Below are 19,819 nucleotides of genomic sequence, written 5' to 3'. Positions count from 1 at the left end.
TGCCTCATATTTTTGGTCTGTTTTTCATAAAATTGTGTTTTTTTGGCAAATTACTGGCAAATTATTAAAGACTGAAATTAGAAAATAATGACAGACATTTGAGTTTCAGATTTCTTACCCTTCAGAAAATGCATGCTAGTGCAAAACATGTTATTCTATCAAGTTTCTACATTTGAAGTAGAGTAGTGTTCTTGAAACGGATAAAAGCAAAATGTGGCGTGAAGATGAACGCAAACGCCTAAGAACCCAGAAAATGTGATATTCACCTGCAATGGTGAAAAAATAAGCGTACTTCCACGAATAAAATCAAATAATTTATTGCACAAAATGAAACGTTAAGTGCTTTCACCCACTTGTCGTGGGCTTCCTCAGAACAAAGAATAATTGATATCTCACAATTTAAATACTCCTTTTGGCGCCAATTTAACAACTGACATTTAAAAGAAATATAACACGTTAACAATATTACGTTAAAAAACTGCATAATAGATACGTCACATAAAAATAATACTCAAATCAATAAAAACTTACACTACTAGGTGTATGTTCCTATAAATATAACACTATAAAAATATATATTATAATATATATGTATATATGATGATATACATGAACATCCCAGTAGGGAACTGTAATAAATGAACTTGCACACATTTGATCCTACTCGTGTCAATAATTCTCCAGAATAGGCTTAACTGAAATAAAGTCATTCAATCCTGGGGGGGTAGTGGCATCAGATAGTATTTGCCAATAACACTCTCTAAAAGCGAGTTTACTTTTGATATTACCCCCCCTAGGATTTTTCCTCACAACTTCTAATATACCAAATCTGAACTGGTGGTCTTCACCTTTGTTCATAATGTGTCTGGCTAATGCATTTTTTTCATCTTTTGTCCTAATGCTGTAAATATGTGAATATATCCTTTTCCTAAAATGCTGCTCAGTCTTCCCAATATAATAACTAGGACATACTACGCATTTTGCCAGATAAACAATAAATTTGGTACTACAATTCCCTTTCTTAAAAAATATTTTTGTTCTATTGTAATTTCTTAACACTAAATCTTTGTCCTCCATAATATAACAACACTGGTGACACGCACCACATTTAGAAGTATGTGTATTCTTGTTAATGTCCTGAACTTTAGTCCCTTTCTCCAGTATACATTTCAAATTCTGTCCCATTCTAAATACAAAACTTGGTTTGGTTCCTAACAACTCTGTCATCTCTTCATTTATTAACAATGTATACCAATGCTTACTCACTATGTCCTTAATTTGATCACTACAAGGGCCATATTCAATAATACAGGATCTTTTGTAAGCATCATTAATTTTACACATAGTACCTGAACAAATCTCGGTGGTGTTGCTAAATTTTGTTCCTAATAATGGAGCAAATTTCATTCCCCATTGTTCCATCACTTGAGTGCTAATCTTTTTCATCATTTGTGCGGTGTAACCTCTATCCACAAATAATGAAGTGATGAACTGAATCTCTTCAACCATATCTGTATAAGAAGATGTCATTCTCAGTGCCCTTATACATTGTCCTTTGTATATATTTCTTTTGGTCTTTGTTGGATGGCAACTTCCAAAATCTATATATGAATTAGTAAACGTCTTTTTCCTATAAATTCTAGAATGATATACATTGTCCTTTCTGGTATAGTAACCAGATATGGAACTCCAATACTACTACTGGTAAAAGTAAACTTCAGATATGAACTACTATTGTTCAAGTATACAATAAAATTGTCTAATGAATCCTGATCTCCTTCCCAGATGATATAAATATCATCTAAAAAACGTGAATAATATTTAATTCTGGTATAATATTCACTATTAAAAATGGTCTCTTCCTCCCAATTGAGCATGACCATATTGGCGTATATGGGGGCACATGCTGCCCCCATAGCTACGCCCTTGACCTGCCTAAAAATTTCTCCTTCATAAAATATGAAGTTATATTCCAGTACAATGGACATTAATTCATTTATAAATTTGATTCTGTCCCAATCCAAATTACTATGTCGAAATAAACTTTCACTAAATGCCTCTAAACCCTCATTCTTTGGGATACACATAAATAAATCTATAACATCTATAGAGGCAAATATTAAATCATGCTTATCTAAGTGTATAGGAATTTTTTTTTTAAATTCCCATGAGTCCTTTACCATGTGCTCTACGTTATAATAAATATGTTTAAGCAAAGAATCTATTACTACCCTTAAAGGAAATGTTTTTGATTTACTGCCTGAAATTATCGGCCTAAAAGGAGGGTCATTAACATTTTTGTGGACTTTAGGTATGCCCACCATCGTTGCCAAAACAGGAAATTCTACCTTAAGGAATTGATACATATCCTCAGTTATTCGATTATCCAGAAGGAATTCCTCAATAAAGAGGTCTATCTTTCTGTATGCTATATTTAATTCATTGTAAGATATTATTTCATAATTATCCGAGTCATGTAGTATCTCATGTATCTTTGTATTGTATTCCATACTGTCATAAACTACAATACCCCCTCCTTTATCGGGTTTCATAACCCTGATTCCATTGCCTGATGTTAATCCATTCAAAATGTCAATTTCATCACTAGAGAGGTTAGTCATGGATTTTTTCCTTCTCAATTTTCTATTTTTTCGGTAAATCTCTTGAGTCACTAATTTCTCATACCTCTGTACCTCTTTGTTCATAAGCGGCATGAAACTACTTTTTTTCTTTAGTACTATGTCATTAGAGTCATGTGCAATGTCTGGTTTCTTATTATCTTTGAACATCAGGGATAGATTTAATTTTCGTACATATTTTTTAAAATCACAGAAACAGTCAACAATTTTAAAACTAGTCTCTGGTATAAACTTCATACCTTTAGAAAAAAGGCTAAAGTGTGCCTTACTTAACTTTAAACTGGTATAATTAAAAATCTGAAAATTGTTGTAACTGTTTATATAACCATTTTGTATAATGTCTGTATCTTGATCGAAATCTATGTTGTCCTCCACCTTGTTGGATGAATCTGGGGGTATAATGTTGCTCATTAATATCTCTGGGATTGGGGGTCTAACTACCTCCATGTCTTTCCTTTCGTCCATCTTTTCGGTCCCCCTCTGTTGTAACCCTGTTGAAAATTTTCCTGTTGATCATTATTATAATTATGATTTTCCCCTTGAAATGTTCCCTCATCTCTAGCATCATTGTATGCATTCTTGTGTTGCATTTTTTGAAACAATGTTTTCCAATTATAAACTCTCCCAGTCTTATACTGTTCGATGTCCCTTGTCATTTTTTTACTTTTCTTTTCAAATATTTTCAATGTTCTGCTCTGTGCAAATTCAAACTGCTTGTAATATAACTTCTCCCAACTAGGGAACATTAGATATTTCAAGATTTTATCATTCATCAGTTCTATTTCATTCAAAATTTTACATAACTTAACATTGTTGTATTTTATCAACATTTTCATGTAATCTATACCAAACTTGTCAAATAATTGATTAAAATCTTCACATACTTCATCCGTTGTATCTATTCCCATAGGCATTTAAAAAAAACGAAGTCCCAAAGGGACCAATTTGGAATTAATACAATGTAATAAATATGCATTATCCAATTTGATGGCATTGATCAAATTTAATTTTTTACCAAAATCAAAAATCAAGTCTTTTAATGTCACTTTAAATTTGTACTGTTGTTGGTAATTATTTTCTTTATATTGCTCAAACGCACAATCCTTAGCTAAAAAGTCTTTAAGATAACACTGCTTGGTTAAATTCTGTGCATTATTACTCCGCTTGACAGCATTATCAGAAAGAACAGTACCTTTAAATTCTTGTTCCTTAGTGGGAATTATATTGGGAAGACTGAGCAGCATTTTAGGAAAAGAATATATTCACATATATACAGCATTACGACAAAAGATGAAAAAAATGCATTAGCCAGACACATTATGAACAAAGGTGAAGGCCACCAGTTCAGATTTGGTATATTAGAAGTTGTGAGGAAAAATCCTAGGGGGGGGTAATATCAAAAGTAAACTCGCTTTTAGAGAGTGTTATTGGCAAATACTATCTGATGCCACTACCCCCCCAGGATTGAATGACTTTATTTCAGTTAAGCCTATTCTGGAGAATTATTGACACAAGAGTAGGATCAAATGTGTGTAAGTCCATTTATTACAGTTCCCTACTGGGATGTTCATGTATATCATCATATATACATATATATTATAATATATATTTTTATAGTGTTATGTTTATAGGAACATACACCTAGTAGTGTACGTTTTTATTGATTTGAGTATTATTTTTATGTGACGTATCTATTATGCAGTTTAACGTAATATTGTTAACATGTTATATTTCTTTAAATGTCAGTTGTTAAATTGGCGCCAAAAGGAGTATTTAAATTGTGAGATATCAATTAGTCTTTGTTCTGAGGAAGCCCACGACAAGTGGGTGAAAGCGCTTAACGTTTCATTTTGTGCAATAAATTATTTGATTTTATTCGTGGAAGTACGCTTATTTTTTCACCATTGCAGGTGAATATCACATTTTCTGGGTTCTTAGAAGTTTCTACGTTTGTAAGAGCAATATATAAAAATTGTCCCTATTTTTGGACCTTTGTCCCCCTTTTATTTATTTATGGCTTTGTCCAGATTTCATGTTCCCAGAGGTTGAGAGGTATGCAATTCAGACATTGCTGATTTCTGGCTGCAGCTAATTACTTAATTTCACCTGTCCCATATATGATGGGAAATACTGATTTTAAACTTAAAATAAGAAGGTGCCATAAATTTCCAAGCATTCTCTTTAAATTCTGGTTTCTTCATAGTTTAATCCCTTTCCATTAGTCATTACATCATCAGCCCTTGTTTTGGTACAAACATAACCAAAATCAATATGAAAGCACCATTCGCAAACTAAAAAAAAACTGAGACTCAAGGGGAATGTCAGTATTAACAAGATGTTAAAAATACTAACTCCTTTACCAAGGTACAGATTTAGCATTATAAAATAACACAAAGTAACTTGTAACTCATACCAAGCGCCTTCTTTTTTTTAATAAAACAATTAAGATACCTGTAAAACTTGACAGTGAATTTTTATAACTAAAACCAATAATAAATATTACTATAGTTAATCAGCTGTATCTCCAAAACTGGCAAATTTGCTTCTTTTGCACAGTAGGTATGTACAAAATGCAGATGACTGAGCACTTTCTCAGCAGAGCTAGGCAGACGTCAAATGTAGTAAAAACAAATCCAGTGCGTCTAGTGTTCAGAAGTGAAAAGCAGCAGCAAAACAAAGGGACACGTGTGAGACCATGACCCACAATTCTGCCATTCAATCTCAACTGCTGCTATGTTAGTAAAGTACTATATTTCAATTTCCTCTGGAAATACTTCCCTAAGTTGTAATTAAACACAGATATTTTAAGTGACCTTAAAGGGACAATCCCAGTGTTTAAAATTAGGGCCCAAGTTGAGTTAACAGAAGCCACGCCCACTTCAACCACCCATAGTGTCATTTTACTTTTAAACATCCTGTACATCCACAGTTCCAGTTTTGTTTCAGATCCCAGGATAAACTAATCTTTGGATTTGTGTTCCTCTCTGACTTACATTGGATTGGGGAACTATGCCCCCAGCTTCTGACTCGTATTTACAATAAAGAAAGCTGTGACAGGGAAAAGGGACATTGGTGTACATCTCTCATGTTTCTACAGATATACAAGAAGCCCAGTCATAAAAAATAGGGCATTTGTCTAGTAGTATTCAGAAACTCCATCCGTACCATTACTAGCCTCCCATACTTTAAAAAAAAAAAAAAAAAATTCGCTCCACTCACATCTAACATCCACATGGGAATGCTCCTGCTCCCATCCCTCATAACCTATTCCCCAATTCCTACAGCTTTCCATCTCACAAACTCCAGATAGCAAATTCATACTTGCTTCTAGTAAACAACTTATTTGCATCTAGCAAATTACTTCTTATTTGCATCTAGTAAATTCTAAGCCTACTGCATCTAACCACTTATCCTTAATCCTACTAGAGCAATGTTCCCCTCAAAAAAAAAAAAAAAAAAAAAAAAAAAAAAAAAACCTTCTATTTTTGACTGTAACCTCAGTATTTTTTGTTCTGTTTTTTTAACCAGAATTGTTAAAATGTTAATCACTGTAATCTTTTTGTAATCTGTGTGTGGAGCTTTTCTCCCCAGGACTCCGTTGAAAACGGGTTCTTTTGGCCCAATGGACTATCCTGGTTAAACAACTGCAAATAAAAATAAATAAGATAAAAAATAAATAAATCAGCACATATCAATCTAGAAGCTGAAAATGAACAGAAGAGTGTGTCTACTAATGCTCCAACCTTCTGTCACACACTTGCTTCCCATGGAATTACTAGCAGGTCAGAAAGTCACTACAGCAGGCTAGTATTCAAAAATCAGAAAACAGTAACACATGAAAAAAAGAAAGAGAAATATGGTTTCCACTACTGTTTGCCTGACTCAGATGATTTCTATATGTAAAAACCACGTCATAAAATTGTTGTAGATAGTCAGGATTCCCAATCAGCACATACTGTAAATAAAATATGAAATGAAACAAACAAAAAACTCTGTTTACTAATGTTTTACAAGCTTTGCATTATTGATGTGTTTTCTTGGGTAGCAGCAGCAGTCAGGTTCTAAAATGCCTGAAAGGCTACTTTTCTCAATGAGAACACAATGCAGAACACTGCGCAAAATAGCAAAAGCCAGCCAATAAAACCAAAATAAACCACAGTGGGGGCAAGCAGAGAAGACAAGGCTCTCAACCAAAGGTTGGAGGACTTTTGATAAATGCTCACAAACGTAAAAGTCGTCATACAGCAAAAAAAAAAAAAAAAAAAAAAAAAAAAACAAAAGACCTACTTTCGCAATGCTAGTTTTATAAGTGACTTTTAAAAAATTAGTGGACTGCTGCAGATTTTTAGATGATACAGTCATTTTTTGGAAAAGCACTATGGATATGCTGATAGAATTTGTAAATTTTCTGCACTTATTAACTAGCATTGCAAAAGTAGGTCTTTTGTCTTTTTTATTGTATGCCAACTTTCACGTTTGTGTGAGCATTTATTAAGTCTTCAAACATTGGATTGAGAGCCTCATTTTCTCTGCTTGCCCCCACTGTGCTTTACTTTTCTCAATGGATAAAATGTACAAGTTAAACTAAGGAATGGCTCACAGGAAGAGCTGTTGTCAGTACAACTGCAATTTGAGATGAAATTTGGCTAAGAACTTTGAAACTTCCTTCAGGCACTCTTCCTCCACCCCCCTCAGCCACAGGTGAGCATGCTCAGAAAGGCAAACCTGACATATAAACAAAGGCTGAATCAAAACAAAAAATCCCCGGGACTATCCCTTTAAGTGGGGGGTGAAAAGCTAATTACATAATTTAGTGAATGGAAGACCAGAGTTAACTTAGTCATATCTTCATGTCACAAACCCCCAACGTGCTTGACAGTTAACTCTTTCATGTATCTATTCTCAATCACTGTTTTTGTAGTTTCTGTACTTATTTTGATATATGTGTTTTTGAATTTTAAGTATCACTATATTAAAATTATTTCAAACGTCAATTTACATTTTGTATACAATTACTTAAAACATTACAACAAGGAACGTTTTAATGCAACTACATATATATCAACCTGAATACTAGGCTGCAAAATTACAGACTCTCATTTACATGCTGTAGATGTAAAGTAACGGTACAGGACTCCTTAAAAAAAAAAGCAGTTAATAAACTCCCAACAAACGGGGCTGCAGTTGCCCCCCACCAACATACGTAACACAAAGGAGGCAACAAACACAAAACAGAACGGTAGGCTTGCAGTAAGCACGATAATAGATCAGTGCAGTGACTACAAATATGCAACACACTATACACCCGATGTTATCCCAGCGTCACAGAAGTTTTCAAAAGAAAATTATTTCTAATGCCCATCAGCAAAATCGTGTTAACTCTAACAACACAGTGTCTGCTTCTCCAAAAGTTCCACCTGCACCCAAGGGCCGCGTCACTTACCCTTGGGGGTCGAATCTTGCAAATCCCAGTCTCCACGGCGATCGGTCGGATCTTGCTGACAAACACAAGGGGATCAGAAAAATCCTCCCAACTGGGCTCAAAGACAGGACACTCCGGCGGGGGCATGAACTCTGTATACACCGACATGCTGAAGGACCCAACTTGACAACAACAAGAAGAGCAACACCAACACCTCCACCTGCCAACAACCTCTCCTCACTTGGTTAGCATCCGCCGGCCAAAAGCACAGTTTCCAGCCTCCGGACAGACTACCAGGGTACCATAAGTGCTGGCTGTTCCCGGGTACAGCCTATCCGATTTCCAGGGTTGGAGTCTCAGTGTGGCGTTTATGGAATACATGCAATGTTTCTATCTTGGATGCTATCTCTCATCCTGAAGTCTTCCTACTTTCAACCTGTTCGTGCGCATGTGCGTAAAACGTGCGTGGCGTCTGAACACGGTGATGATGTAATTGCGGAGAGAGGTGTGACAGACATTGCGATTTTGATTTTGCATTTTCCAGGCGCATTGGAATTCAGAGATTATTTAGAATTGTTTATCATTAACAGACCATCTACAAGTCAGTTTTGTAAGTTGTAGTGGGGAAAAGATTAGATGTAATGGTCTGTGTTTCTCGAGTGTCTCTCTTTCGATCTCAAAATAACAGTAACAGATGGTTTGTACTGTAGATCAGAGACTGACTTTACCGGCAGCAAATGATAGCTGAGTATAGCCAAAGAGAAAAGAGGTGTAATATAAAGGCTCTGTAGAGTTTCTTGAAGAGTCTACACTAGAAGCCGGTGTTAAAAATGGATACTTAATATAAAACAGTCCACGATCAATAAAATAATAAAACAGAGGAGCATACCTCCTAACCTCTTAATACAAGGAATCTGGACAAAAGCCTGAAACAATGGTGGGCAAAGGTTCGAGCATAAGGGCATAGTTTAAAATAATGCTCTTATAAACTTAGAAAGTCGTTAGGATAATAAAATTTGAGTTAGCATACATTTTCTGAAGGATATGAAGTCTGAAATTCAAATTTATAATTTTTAGTGTGTTCAGTCCTCGATGATTTGCCAGAAAAACAAATTTTATAAGGAGCACACCAAAAATATTGGGTAAAATCTGGATACTCTGTGAAAATCTGGACAGTTGAGTATGCGAGGTTAGAAAAGATTTGGAAAAGAGAACAGAAAGCAATTTACAAGTGACTAATGGGAAGAAATATGCAAGGCTGTTACATATGCAACAAAATTCTGAAGGTTGAATAATTTTACATGGAAGAGTTTGCATAGTTATTTTTACAACCCAAGTAGACTAGACATATAGCATCAGAGCTTTATGTTACCCATAAATGAGTATTCACATGACATCAGAAAATGAATTTGTGAATGCTTGTTTATTGAGAAGTTTACAGAAATATGAAAAAGTATGCTTATTTGTGTACTGGACAATATAAATAACACTTTATCTCTCTCTGTCCAAGCAACGTACAGATGCTTTCAGCATCATGTAGGGTTTCATATGTTGTCATGCAATGCTTTGTAAACTACTTGGTTTTGGAAATAACATACATACTGAAATATTGCATATCTACATAATTACTAGCAAACAACTATCTGTATATCCTGCAAAGTGTGCTACACATGGATTCTGTCTCCCATCATGATATTTCACAGCATGCCCCTTAATAACATATGGGTCTCTAAGTTTTGAAAATATGAAGGTAAATATGAAAGTCACATGAAAAATAGTGATTAGTATATGTACTGCAGGACATCCTAGATTAAAAATCTTAATATCATTTGTTACTTATACTTTGCCATCTTTAATAGTGAGTATTATTATTTGGTAAACTACTTAGTTAAGGAACATAACCCCATCAAATGTCTGGATGACCTAAGAAGTTGTGAGTGTTAACTGGAGGTATACAAATAATGTGCTGTAGGTATGAATAAGTTAACCTGGCAGTGTTCCTGAACTGTCTACTGTAGTTAATAAATACAAATAAACAAACAAGTAAGTTCATAGGTTCATAGGTTAGTACTAAGCTAACTGCCCTTGCGAGCCATTTTAAGCCTAGCCAATTATCCCTTCTGAGACTCAAACCCTGCACCTTGTGTTTGTAAGGCAAACACCTTAACCATTAGGCCACCCTCCCACCCCAAAAAGTAATTTTTTTTCATGGTTTGACTAACATTATATTATATTATAAATTAATAAGTTTGTTTTTTTATGCCGCTATCCTCCTTATTTTCATATATTGGCTTGGTAGTAATGTAGAATATTGGGTGTATGGCTTAAATACTTATGAACTAGTTAAGGAAGCTGCATGTCACATGCTACACTTGTTTTTAGAAAGTTCATTTTGAGTAAAGACCTCATGGGGGTTAGTCCATCCACAGTGTCTCTGCCTTATTTATACAGCGTGTAGACATCAAATGGTGTCAGAAGTGAAACAACAAAGGGAATGTATTGTCCAGGAATGCAGACCCAAAATGAGCAAGCAATACAGAACTGTGGCATATACAATGGGTACCACAGCAACAATCCTAAAGAAGAGGTGGTATCATACACAGATCAGATTAACCAGTGACTTGAATGAGAGCAGTAGCAAAGATCCAAAAAACTGTCATGTTATTATTAAAATATAGAACTACTGCATTGCAAGAACTCAGTTTCCAACTAGCTCAAGTGTTAATGAGCAGAAGGTTCAAAAGCAAATTACGAGCCAAAAATCAGTACAAACTAAAGCAAATACTGGAAAGTAATGAACGGAGGAAGAAATGCTTTTATGACAGAAACTACAGTAGACAACCTTATTACTGTTCCTATCAGAACTGGACAATTCAATACTGTGAGTCCAAACCCTTTGAAAACTAAATTGTGACACTTGCTGTTACACCTTGAAACATTTTTGCAGGGGAGTTCATCCCCTGCAACACCCACTGTAAGGGTGTCCACTTTCCATACCTCTTCTTTTTGTATACTAATTCTGAGATTACTGTATCTCATAATAGTAGGAATACTCCAAGATACAGCAGTGTTGGACTTTGCATGCTTTTCTCTTAATTTGCATTTACAGTTCTGCATTTATAAGGTTTGTAGTTTTCTTCAGAATTTCAGTGGGTACCCTATTTACAGGTTAGAGACAAAATAGTAATACAAAGGCCATAAAAACGTTGACACTCTAATGCTGCAGTTTTTGACAAAGAAACCAAACCAAGTTCCTGTGCTGTTCGTAAAGAAGATGGAAAACTGTATAAAAGATATGACAGACATCTTTATAAGACAAATAATTTGAAGTTCCAGGAGGAAGAGCAACCAAAACTTTTACAGTGAATCCTATTGCAGGCAAATAGAGAAAAGTAAAAACTGTATTAATAAAGAGATGCAGAGATGGACGCCTAAAGTTGTGCCTTCAGTTAAAGTTGTAGTACAGCAAGAAGTGTCCCAAAATTAATCTACATATCCAGAAAGCAGTCCTTTTAAATTCTTTGGATTTGGAAGAACACTAAATAATCCAGACAGATATACGGACTGTTTGAGGTCTGAGCATGCATAATACTAACATTGAAAGTTACATTTATTTAAAATGTCTTTTAAATGCATATAAAAGTATTTTTATGTAAACAGTCTGTAACATGCTTATTGTACACTAATATTAATGTTACTGTGATCAGTGTAATATAAATCTTGCTAATACATACTTTATAATTATAAAGTAGGAATATATAATATGAGTATATATTTCTTAACCGTTAATTAGCTAGCTACAGGAAGTTGCATAGCTATGTGCCATACTTGTTTCTAGAGAGTTCGGTATAAGTAAAAACTTCATGGAGGTTAGCTGTATCCAGTGTCTCTGTCTTATTAATTCACCATCTAGACTTCACTGATATCTCTTTTCTATTTTAGTGGCATCTCTGCTCTGTTGAAGAGCAATTAAAAAAGGTTTCAGTGGAACTGCATGTACTATACCTAATACTTTTAAGTCTCTATTTTTCATGAGGTGTAATCCTGAGGACTGATTTTTATTAGAAGAAGCAAGGAGACCCAAGATGAATTCTGCCTCTAAGTAATTTTTATTCCATTGCATGACTCATTAAGTAGCAAGATTGGTGGCTGTCATGTTTTCATAAAACAAGCCTTTATACTAACTGGCAAATAAATTAAGAATACCATATAATGTGGTAACTTTAATGTTGTTATTAAGAAACACAACGGAGCCATTTTTTTTCTCTGTGGCAGATCTTACATAGTCAGAAAAATCTGAATCGTAACTTTAGGTGCAAACTCATTTACATTTCCTAGTGTATGTGATGACTAATTTGTTTAAAATGGTTTACTATCATAGAGTCGATACTCAAAAGGTCTACCCACCTTAAATGTGGACTAAAAGGTTGAACACGGAAAGTTGAGGTCAGAATGTTGCAAACACACTTGTTGCAAATTCAACCTTTCTCGACATCCATGGTGTGCAGTCCAACACTGCACACCATGTGACTTGATGATTTTTCAGGGGGGGGGGCAACCCCTCCTGCATCCCCTATGGGGGGTTGTTCCCCCACACCCCCTGTACGTTATATATTCCAACTCTGAGATCACACTACAGTGGGGAAAAGGGTATATTTCTCGATCCTCACTGTACCACGATCTCTAGTTAAAAGAATGACCTCATCTTTGCGAATTCACTGAAATGGGACTCGCACAACTGAAGGATCGGCAACATGGGTCGGCCAACCATTATTTCACAACCCGTGGTCACCAAAACTTCCCTCAGCATTTTAAATGTAAACCATTTAAAATTATGTAACTAGTTATAGGTCGTTTTGACCTCGGGGAATAAGTATATGATCATAATTTTTGTTGTCTGTTCTCTTTTATAAACATTTTAATGCTGAGAAAAAGTTTGTGAACTATTTCATTATTGTTTCTTCCTGTGTATGTAGTTCTAGTTTTAAATCTCCTTGACCTGTAATTAGTTTCTTCCCATACAATATCACTGGATTTGTTTGCCAGTTTCCCAATTTTCTGGTTCTAGATTATTTCCTGCCTTCAAATAATCTCTTCTTCTTTTGATCAAATTTAACTTACTTTATATGTCATGTCATTGGTCAGAACAGGTGTAGATACAAGTTTCTTAACACATCTTTCACAGTTAGATCATATATCTATAGCAGCAGACATATACAATCCTCTGTACTATTCAACAATCTTCCCTATTTATCAGGTCAGTTATACTGATTCAATCTCTGTGAATCCTAGTCTAATTAAATCAGTGTGCCTCCTGATACAGAAAATATGACTATCGTCCACACTATAAGACATAAGTCTGAAACATCTCTCAGGTATGTATGGAAAATATTTAGCTCCATAACTGCCTCCTCACATAGACTTCATCACCAGCTGCAAAATGTCTCAACTTTGTATGTTTAGTAAATGTCTATTTCTGAGCCCATAATTTTCTCCATAATTGTGCTTTTTAAGCTGTAAGAAGCAAGTCAAATATGAAAGTCAGTCTCTGTGACATCAATATTTCTGCTAGAGGCAAGTATTCATTATCTGAGAGTAATTCTATAGGCGAATAAGAAGTATGACAGCCTTCAAAGTCAGTACATGCCTCTTTACTGAGTCATTAGATGGAGCATGACATGGTGCAGTAGTTGCAAACTGAATTCCATTTCTTTTCATTGAATATGCAAATTCAACACTGTTGAAACAAGATTTATAGGATCATAGGTAATTGACTATTGATCTATAAGGAGCTTCAGAAGCCTAGCAGTACATTCACATGAAGTTTGTAGCCATTATATTTTAAATAAAAATAATCCAGAGATGAGTAGAACATTTACATGTTGTCCCTATCCATAAGAGACAAGAATGCTAAACCAGGAATGAATTTGCATGTACCCATCTATTCATCCAGATTATATTTGAGTACTTTAAGAGAAGCACTTTGCTTTATATAGAGATGAAGACAATTCCAAAAAAGTGGTATACTCTGTGACATGTTCTTTTTATGTTGCAAGAGATTTTGATCTCTTGAGCAGGTATTTATGCCCCAATGGACTTGTAAATATGTAACAGATCTGAAAGGATTGGGTCTGTCAAGGCTGTGTACATGAGGCACAGATTGTCCCTCAGAAACCTGTGTGACACTCAGGAGAGGTATAAGGCTTTGAGATGGTCTGCATACTTTTTAATGATTTAAGCCTTTGGTTTTCTGAGTAAGAAATTGTTGTGGGTGTTAAAAACTCACTTTCAGAAGTTCAGGTTGCTCACAATCCATTCTACTCTAAACAATCACTTTATCTCATTTGCACTTCTATATAATGCATTATTGTGATCAGCTTATCACAGTTTGTAATACACTGTTCTGAATGGATAAAACACAATATTCTTGTCAATGCAGTTCAAGTTTCTGTTGCATATTTATTTACAGTGTTTGCATATTATTAATACGATCTATTCTTATAAAGTAAATGTTGCATATTGTTCTTATTATGCATTACTTATCATGTTTTGGTTTGAAGTATATTCATTTCTACATGACTGTTTTAGTTGTAATTGCTGTGCTAAACTGTCAGTCCTGGGTCCTCTCTGAAAATGGGTTTTGCCAAGTAGGGCCAACCCAGTCAACAAAATGTAAATAAATAAACAACGAACAATTCTGTGAAGGCAGATGTGACTTATGTAATCAACTGTGCATTGTTCCTTTCCAAGATAATAATAGTAGAAGAAAGCTATCATTTGTCATTTGATGCAGTGTATAACTGGCTAAAGAAAGATTAATTAATTAATTCATCCATCCATTCACTTTGTAACCTGCTTGTTCTGTGAAGGTCATAGTGTTATTATACACATCCACCCACTCTGAATGAGCATCTGTCAGACCCATAAACATTTTTTCTAATGAATGGACTAGTAGTGTACACATCCAATCTAGACCTTGACATTTCAGGCCACCCGTAGTTGTGGGATGGTACGCTTGGTGGTCATTCACTGTTGACATTCAGATATCATCTTTACTTTTCCCCTGCATTCTCAGACAAACCAGTCCACTAGGGATATAATCCAGATAAATCTTTTATTGTGAACATTCCATAATGAACCTGAAGCAGTATTTTTATTATTAGACAATGACTTTGTAGAACAATTATGACTGTGAATCCCTCACAGTAAGTACCCATCTCAAGCACTTAGTGTTGCTGTTCTGAAACAGTATGATATAAACTTTGGCTCAGGTATTTTTGACAAAAGTAAAGGAATTATATATTTTGAAGTCCAGTGGTTAAGTTGTTCAGTATTCACTGAGGCATTGTTCATTACACCTGGCTTAAGTATTCATCAGCTATGTTCAAGTCTCTAAGCTTTTCTGGAGTAGATATCCTACTCACTATGTTATTTACATATAAAGCCATCCATCCATCCATCCATCCACAACCCCTTTTTCTCATTTTGCACATGGGGTCGGGGTGTTACTTCAACAGTGACAATCTTGCCAAGGTGTACACCGCCGGGTGGCTAGCCCTGCCGCAGTAGTTCATTCGTACTATTCACATACACATACACTCTCACCTATGGCCAATTTAGAGTGTTCAATCCACCTACTGCATATCTTTGGAGTGTGGAAGGAAAACGGAGCACCGGGAGGAAACCCACGTGATTGCAGGGAGGACATGCAGACTCCGCACAGAAGGCACCCCAGCCGAGAACTGAACCAGAGAACCTCTTGCTTTGAGGTGACAATGTATGTATGAATTTATTTATTTATTAACCAGGGTAGAACAATGAGCCGCCTGGACTTTTTTGGACCCCACTCAGGAGTACATGCTTAAGAAACAGAAATTAAACAATACACATAAGAATAAAATAATATGCAGAACATTGTTTGAAAATACTTAGAATTACAACAATCATCCAGATGAAAACTAAAACAATACACAGTGCACTTTGTACAGTATATATTTTTTGTTATGTTTTTACAAAAAGGCAATAGGTTAAACAATATAAAGTGCTTTAACTAATTTTAGTTAATTTAGAATGAACTGGAGAATACACATTACCTAACATTTTAGCTTGGTCACTTACACTTGGAAAAAAAGAATAGAGAGTATAAATATTTTATTACATAAAATAAAGGAGGTGGTGAGAGGAGGGGCTTAAGGTGGCAAAGTAGAGTTACATATAGGTAAGGTAAGTTACTTGATTTGATGAAAGGGAGGCATATGATGGTATGTTTTATTTATTTATTTGTTTATTTATTTGACATTTGTTAACCAGGTTAGTCCAACTGGGGCAAAGCCCTTTTTCAGTGGAGACCCAGGGGAGAAAAACACCACAATAAACATTCAATAATTAGACATAAAATAAATCAAAAATTTACAAAGACATAAACAATAGAATTTAATATTAGTAGTACTTTGAATAAATATTGTAGTATAAAAAATACAGATAGACCTTAAGTCTTAGAAAAGCTAAAAAACTAGTGCAAATAAAATTGGCTAAGAAAAGTATAATAAAAGAAAAAGAATGAAAGAATTTATAAGTTACAGAAAATACATTTTTGGGGGAATGCCTTGAAAGCACTTCTGTTTGCCAGCCTCAGGAAGATGTTTTTAAGGCTAATACAGAAGGTTGGGTAAGAATCACTATTTATAGGGTGAAGGAAGGCTTTCCCATAGTTTGGGAGTTGCTACAGGTTAGTTTGTTATGGGAGTCTGATGAGAAGATACGTTAGGTGGTTTTGATTTAAGGGTGTATTGGGGACATCTTCATTGACAAAGAGAAAGATAAAGATTTAACTTTGATACAAGCAAACCAACTTTGATTAGAGTATTTGGCACCTGCTGGAACTGGCAAGAGGAAGGCGTTGAGCTGAGTTTCTGCCTTCTTTCTTCTCATTTAGAGAAATTGATATATATAATGTGCTGGTGGAAATGAGGCTGCTTTTTGTAGCTTCAGCAGAGAATAGAGTTCAGTACATCAGCAAGGTTAGAGAGGTGAGAATGTTTAAGAGGTGTCCTCACCATAGAGACCTGGACAAAGATATGCCTAAGCCATGCCACATTGCATGCAGCAGCCTATAAAGAGATACTAGTACATAAGGGGTGGGTGCTATAAAAAAATCCATATTTTGCACACAACTATGATAACTTCCTGGTCTTGTTAGTCTTCCTGTGGATTTTCCATCAGTAATAATGTGCATGGCTGGTCTGCCTAGACCACCAGGGCTAAACCAAGCATTGAATTAAGTATCTGCAGATGGATAAGGTATAGTGGCTTATAGAAGCTTATCATGCTGTCATAGTTGTATAAAGGAAAAGGCATACTGTCTGATCTTGGCCTTATTTTAGATAAACAACTAACATTTACTATTCAGCAGAGTATTAGGGACAAAGGAAAAGAAGAGTATCTTTCTCTCTGTCAATGAAGAGAGTGGGTCCAACAGTGATAAAAGAGGGAAAAAAGACAATAATGGTAAATTTATGGTAATAAAGGGCTATTGGCAGACAATGAAGATTAGGCTGATATGTATTTATATTCCACACAAAGCAACTTTTTTGGAACTAAGGAAACTTTTGGGAGAAGTATAAGCTTTTTGCAGGGGCTAATACTTATAGGTGGGGAGTGTAACCTGTTTTGCAGTAGTAAAGATATATCAGAGGATGTAGAAAGGAAATATAGCAAAAGACAATTTCTGAAGTATATTCGAATATTTGGCAAGGAAGATGTGAATTTAGTATCAGGAACTCAGATAGAATGCATATACTATTCCCCCAGGATACATTAACTGTGCTAGATTGGATATACATTTTATTTCACAGGGGAATATGTATTTATTGAAAACTGTTAGACCCATCAAATAACTATATCAGTTCATGCAACAATAAAAACTGAAATAAAGTTGCAGGATAGTGACATAAAATGAGTCACTGGTGCTTTCTCACTTATCTGTTGGAAAGATAGGAATTTAAGGAATAGGTAATGGATGTGATTTGTTAGCTATTAGGAAAATAAATATGACTTCAGAAGAGATATCTATTGAATTTGATAAAATGAAATTGGAGTTTAAAAACATTTTAGGAATAGAGAGAGATTGTTAGAGGAAAGAAGTAATTGGAATTATTTAGAGGGGTTGACAAACATTAAAGCACTGCAGAAAATGGGGACTCTCACAAAACTAGAAGAGGAGCAACTGCAGAGTGCTAATGGGAAAACAAAGGAGTATTTGAATAATATGCATGGGTTTAGAAGGATTGCTGTTAAGCAACTTTTTTTTATAACAACTCTAGTACACAAAAACTTTTAGGACAACTTAGGCAATATAAAGTAGAAAGGATTGTAACCAAACTTTATGTCAAGAAAAATAACCAGAGATAATTTAAAGATTAATTAGAGATATTTCAGAATTTGTTTGAAAAATGCCTATAGCACAGTGAAATGGTGATTCCCAAAAAGTCATAAATGGAAATATTTATGGAAGACTTAATTGTGCCAAGAACAGAGAAAGATGAGGCTCAGTAATTAATAGCTAAGATAGAAAGAGATGGGATAAAATGGTGATGTATAATCAACCATCAGGGAAATCTATATGAATAGATGGTATTTCTGTGGAAATTTGGAAGTTGGAAGAAGGTTATACATATTTAAAAGGTTATGCTTAACAGTATTTTAAAAGGCAAGTAATACCATATTAGAAGAAAGCTGTGGTGGTAGCTGTGTTGCCTTAACAGGATAAAGACCCTTCATATCCAAATTTATATAGACCCATTTTATTTTTAAATCATGATTTTAAAGGGTTTATGTCTGTACTAGCTAACAGAATGGCAAAGGTATAACCTAGTTGGTAGCTATGGATAAGTGTGATTTTGTGGAGGGGAGACAAACATTTGACAACTTTAATCAAACAATGATCTAGAGGGAAGAATACTATAAGAAAATTCTGCAATTGCTGGTGGAGCTTGTGCAGAAAAGACATTCAGTAGTTGGGATTTTATGAGTAGGATGATGGTAGTATTTGTGTTCTCTGATAGAATAATAAAGATACTAAGGAAAATATATATAAAGGGTCAGAGAAAAACATTAAAGTGTGAGAGTCCCTTTCTGACAAACTGTGTTTAAACAAAGGAACTAAGTGGGGATGCCTTTTATTTGCTTAATATTTAGAGCCATTAGCAGAGAAGATAAGAGAGTCACAAACTGGCATGTTGCTTAAGAAAAGTTAGCTTTATTTGCAGATGATCTTATTTTTACTTGATAGATCTAGAAAAGGGCATTTTGGTATTATGGAACATGTTGAGACAGTTTCTCATCTTTTTGGGGATATAAAATAAATGAAGATAAAACAAAGGCTGTATTGGTGAACTATGTGTCCACACATAAATTGGTTTAGCAATACCCATGATTATAGATTTATGCAATATGATATGATAAAGTATTTAGGTGTATTGATTTAAAGAAAGGATTATGTTGTGGTAGCTAAGGATATATGGAAAAAATTATAACACAAAAACTGAGAAACTAGAAGCTCTTTATTACAGATAGTAAGATGCAAGCAGTGAAAATGTTTTTAGTCCTTTTAGTTTTATATATAGGTCAGGCATATTTTATCAACCAGAGGGGAAATTGTAGATGATAATAAAGAACTGAAGGAATTTGTGTGGGAAAGAGAGCAAGAGTTTAGTGGGAATAAGATAATTCTCACCATAGAACAAGATGATATGAATAG

At 34.8% G+C, this 19,819-nt stretch overlaps 1 protein-coding gene across 1 annotated transcript in view; it reads right to left on the bottom strand.

Annotated features, from left to right (window-relative positions):
* The window catches only part of KDM5A (lysine demethylase 5A), a 2,605,143-nt gene extending 2,596,330 nt beyond the window's left edge, over window positions 1–8,813 (bottom strand). The window contains exon 1 of the mRNA XM_044088480.1: window positions 8,083–8,813. Coding sequence (XP_043944415.1) covers window positions 8,083–8,229 — 147 coding nt within the window. The 5' untranslated portion in view covers window positions 8,230–8,813. The remainder of the gene's footprint in view (window positions 1–8,082) is intronic.
* Between the last annotated feature and the right edge of the window lie 11,006 nt (window positions 8,814–19,819).

This window comes from Protopterus annectens, chromosome 11.part0 (assembly GCF_019279795.1).
Source record: "Protopterus annectens isolate FY-2018-M chromosome 11.part0, PAN1.0, whole genome shotgun sequence".
NCBI lineage: Eukaryota > Metazoa > Chordata > Ceratodontiformes > Protopteridae > Protopterus > Protopterus annectens.
Note: the sequence above shows the minus strand (reverse complement) of the source record. Positions and strands in the feature narration are given on the sequence as shown.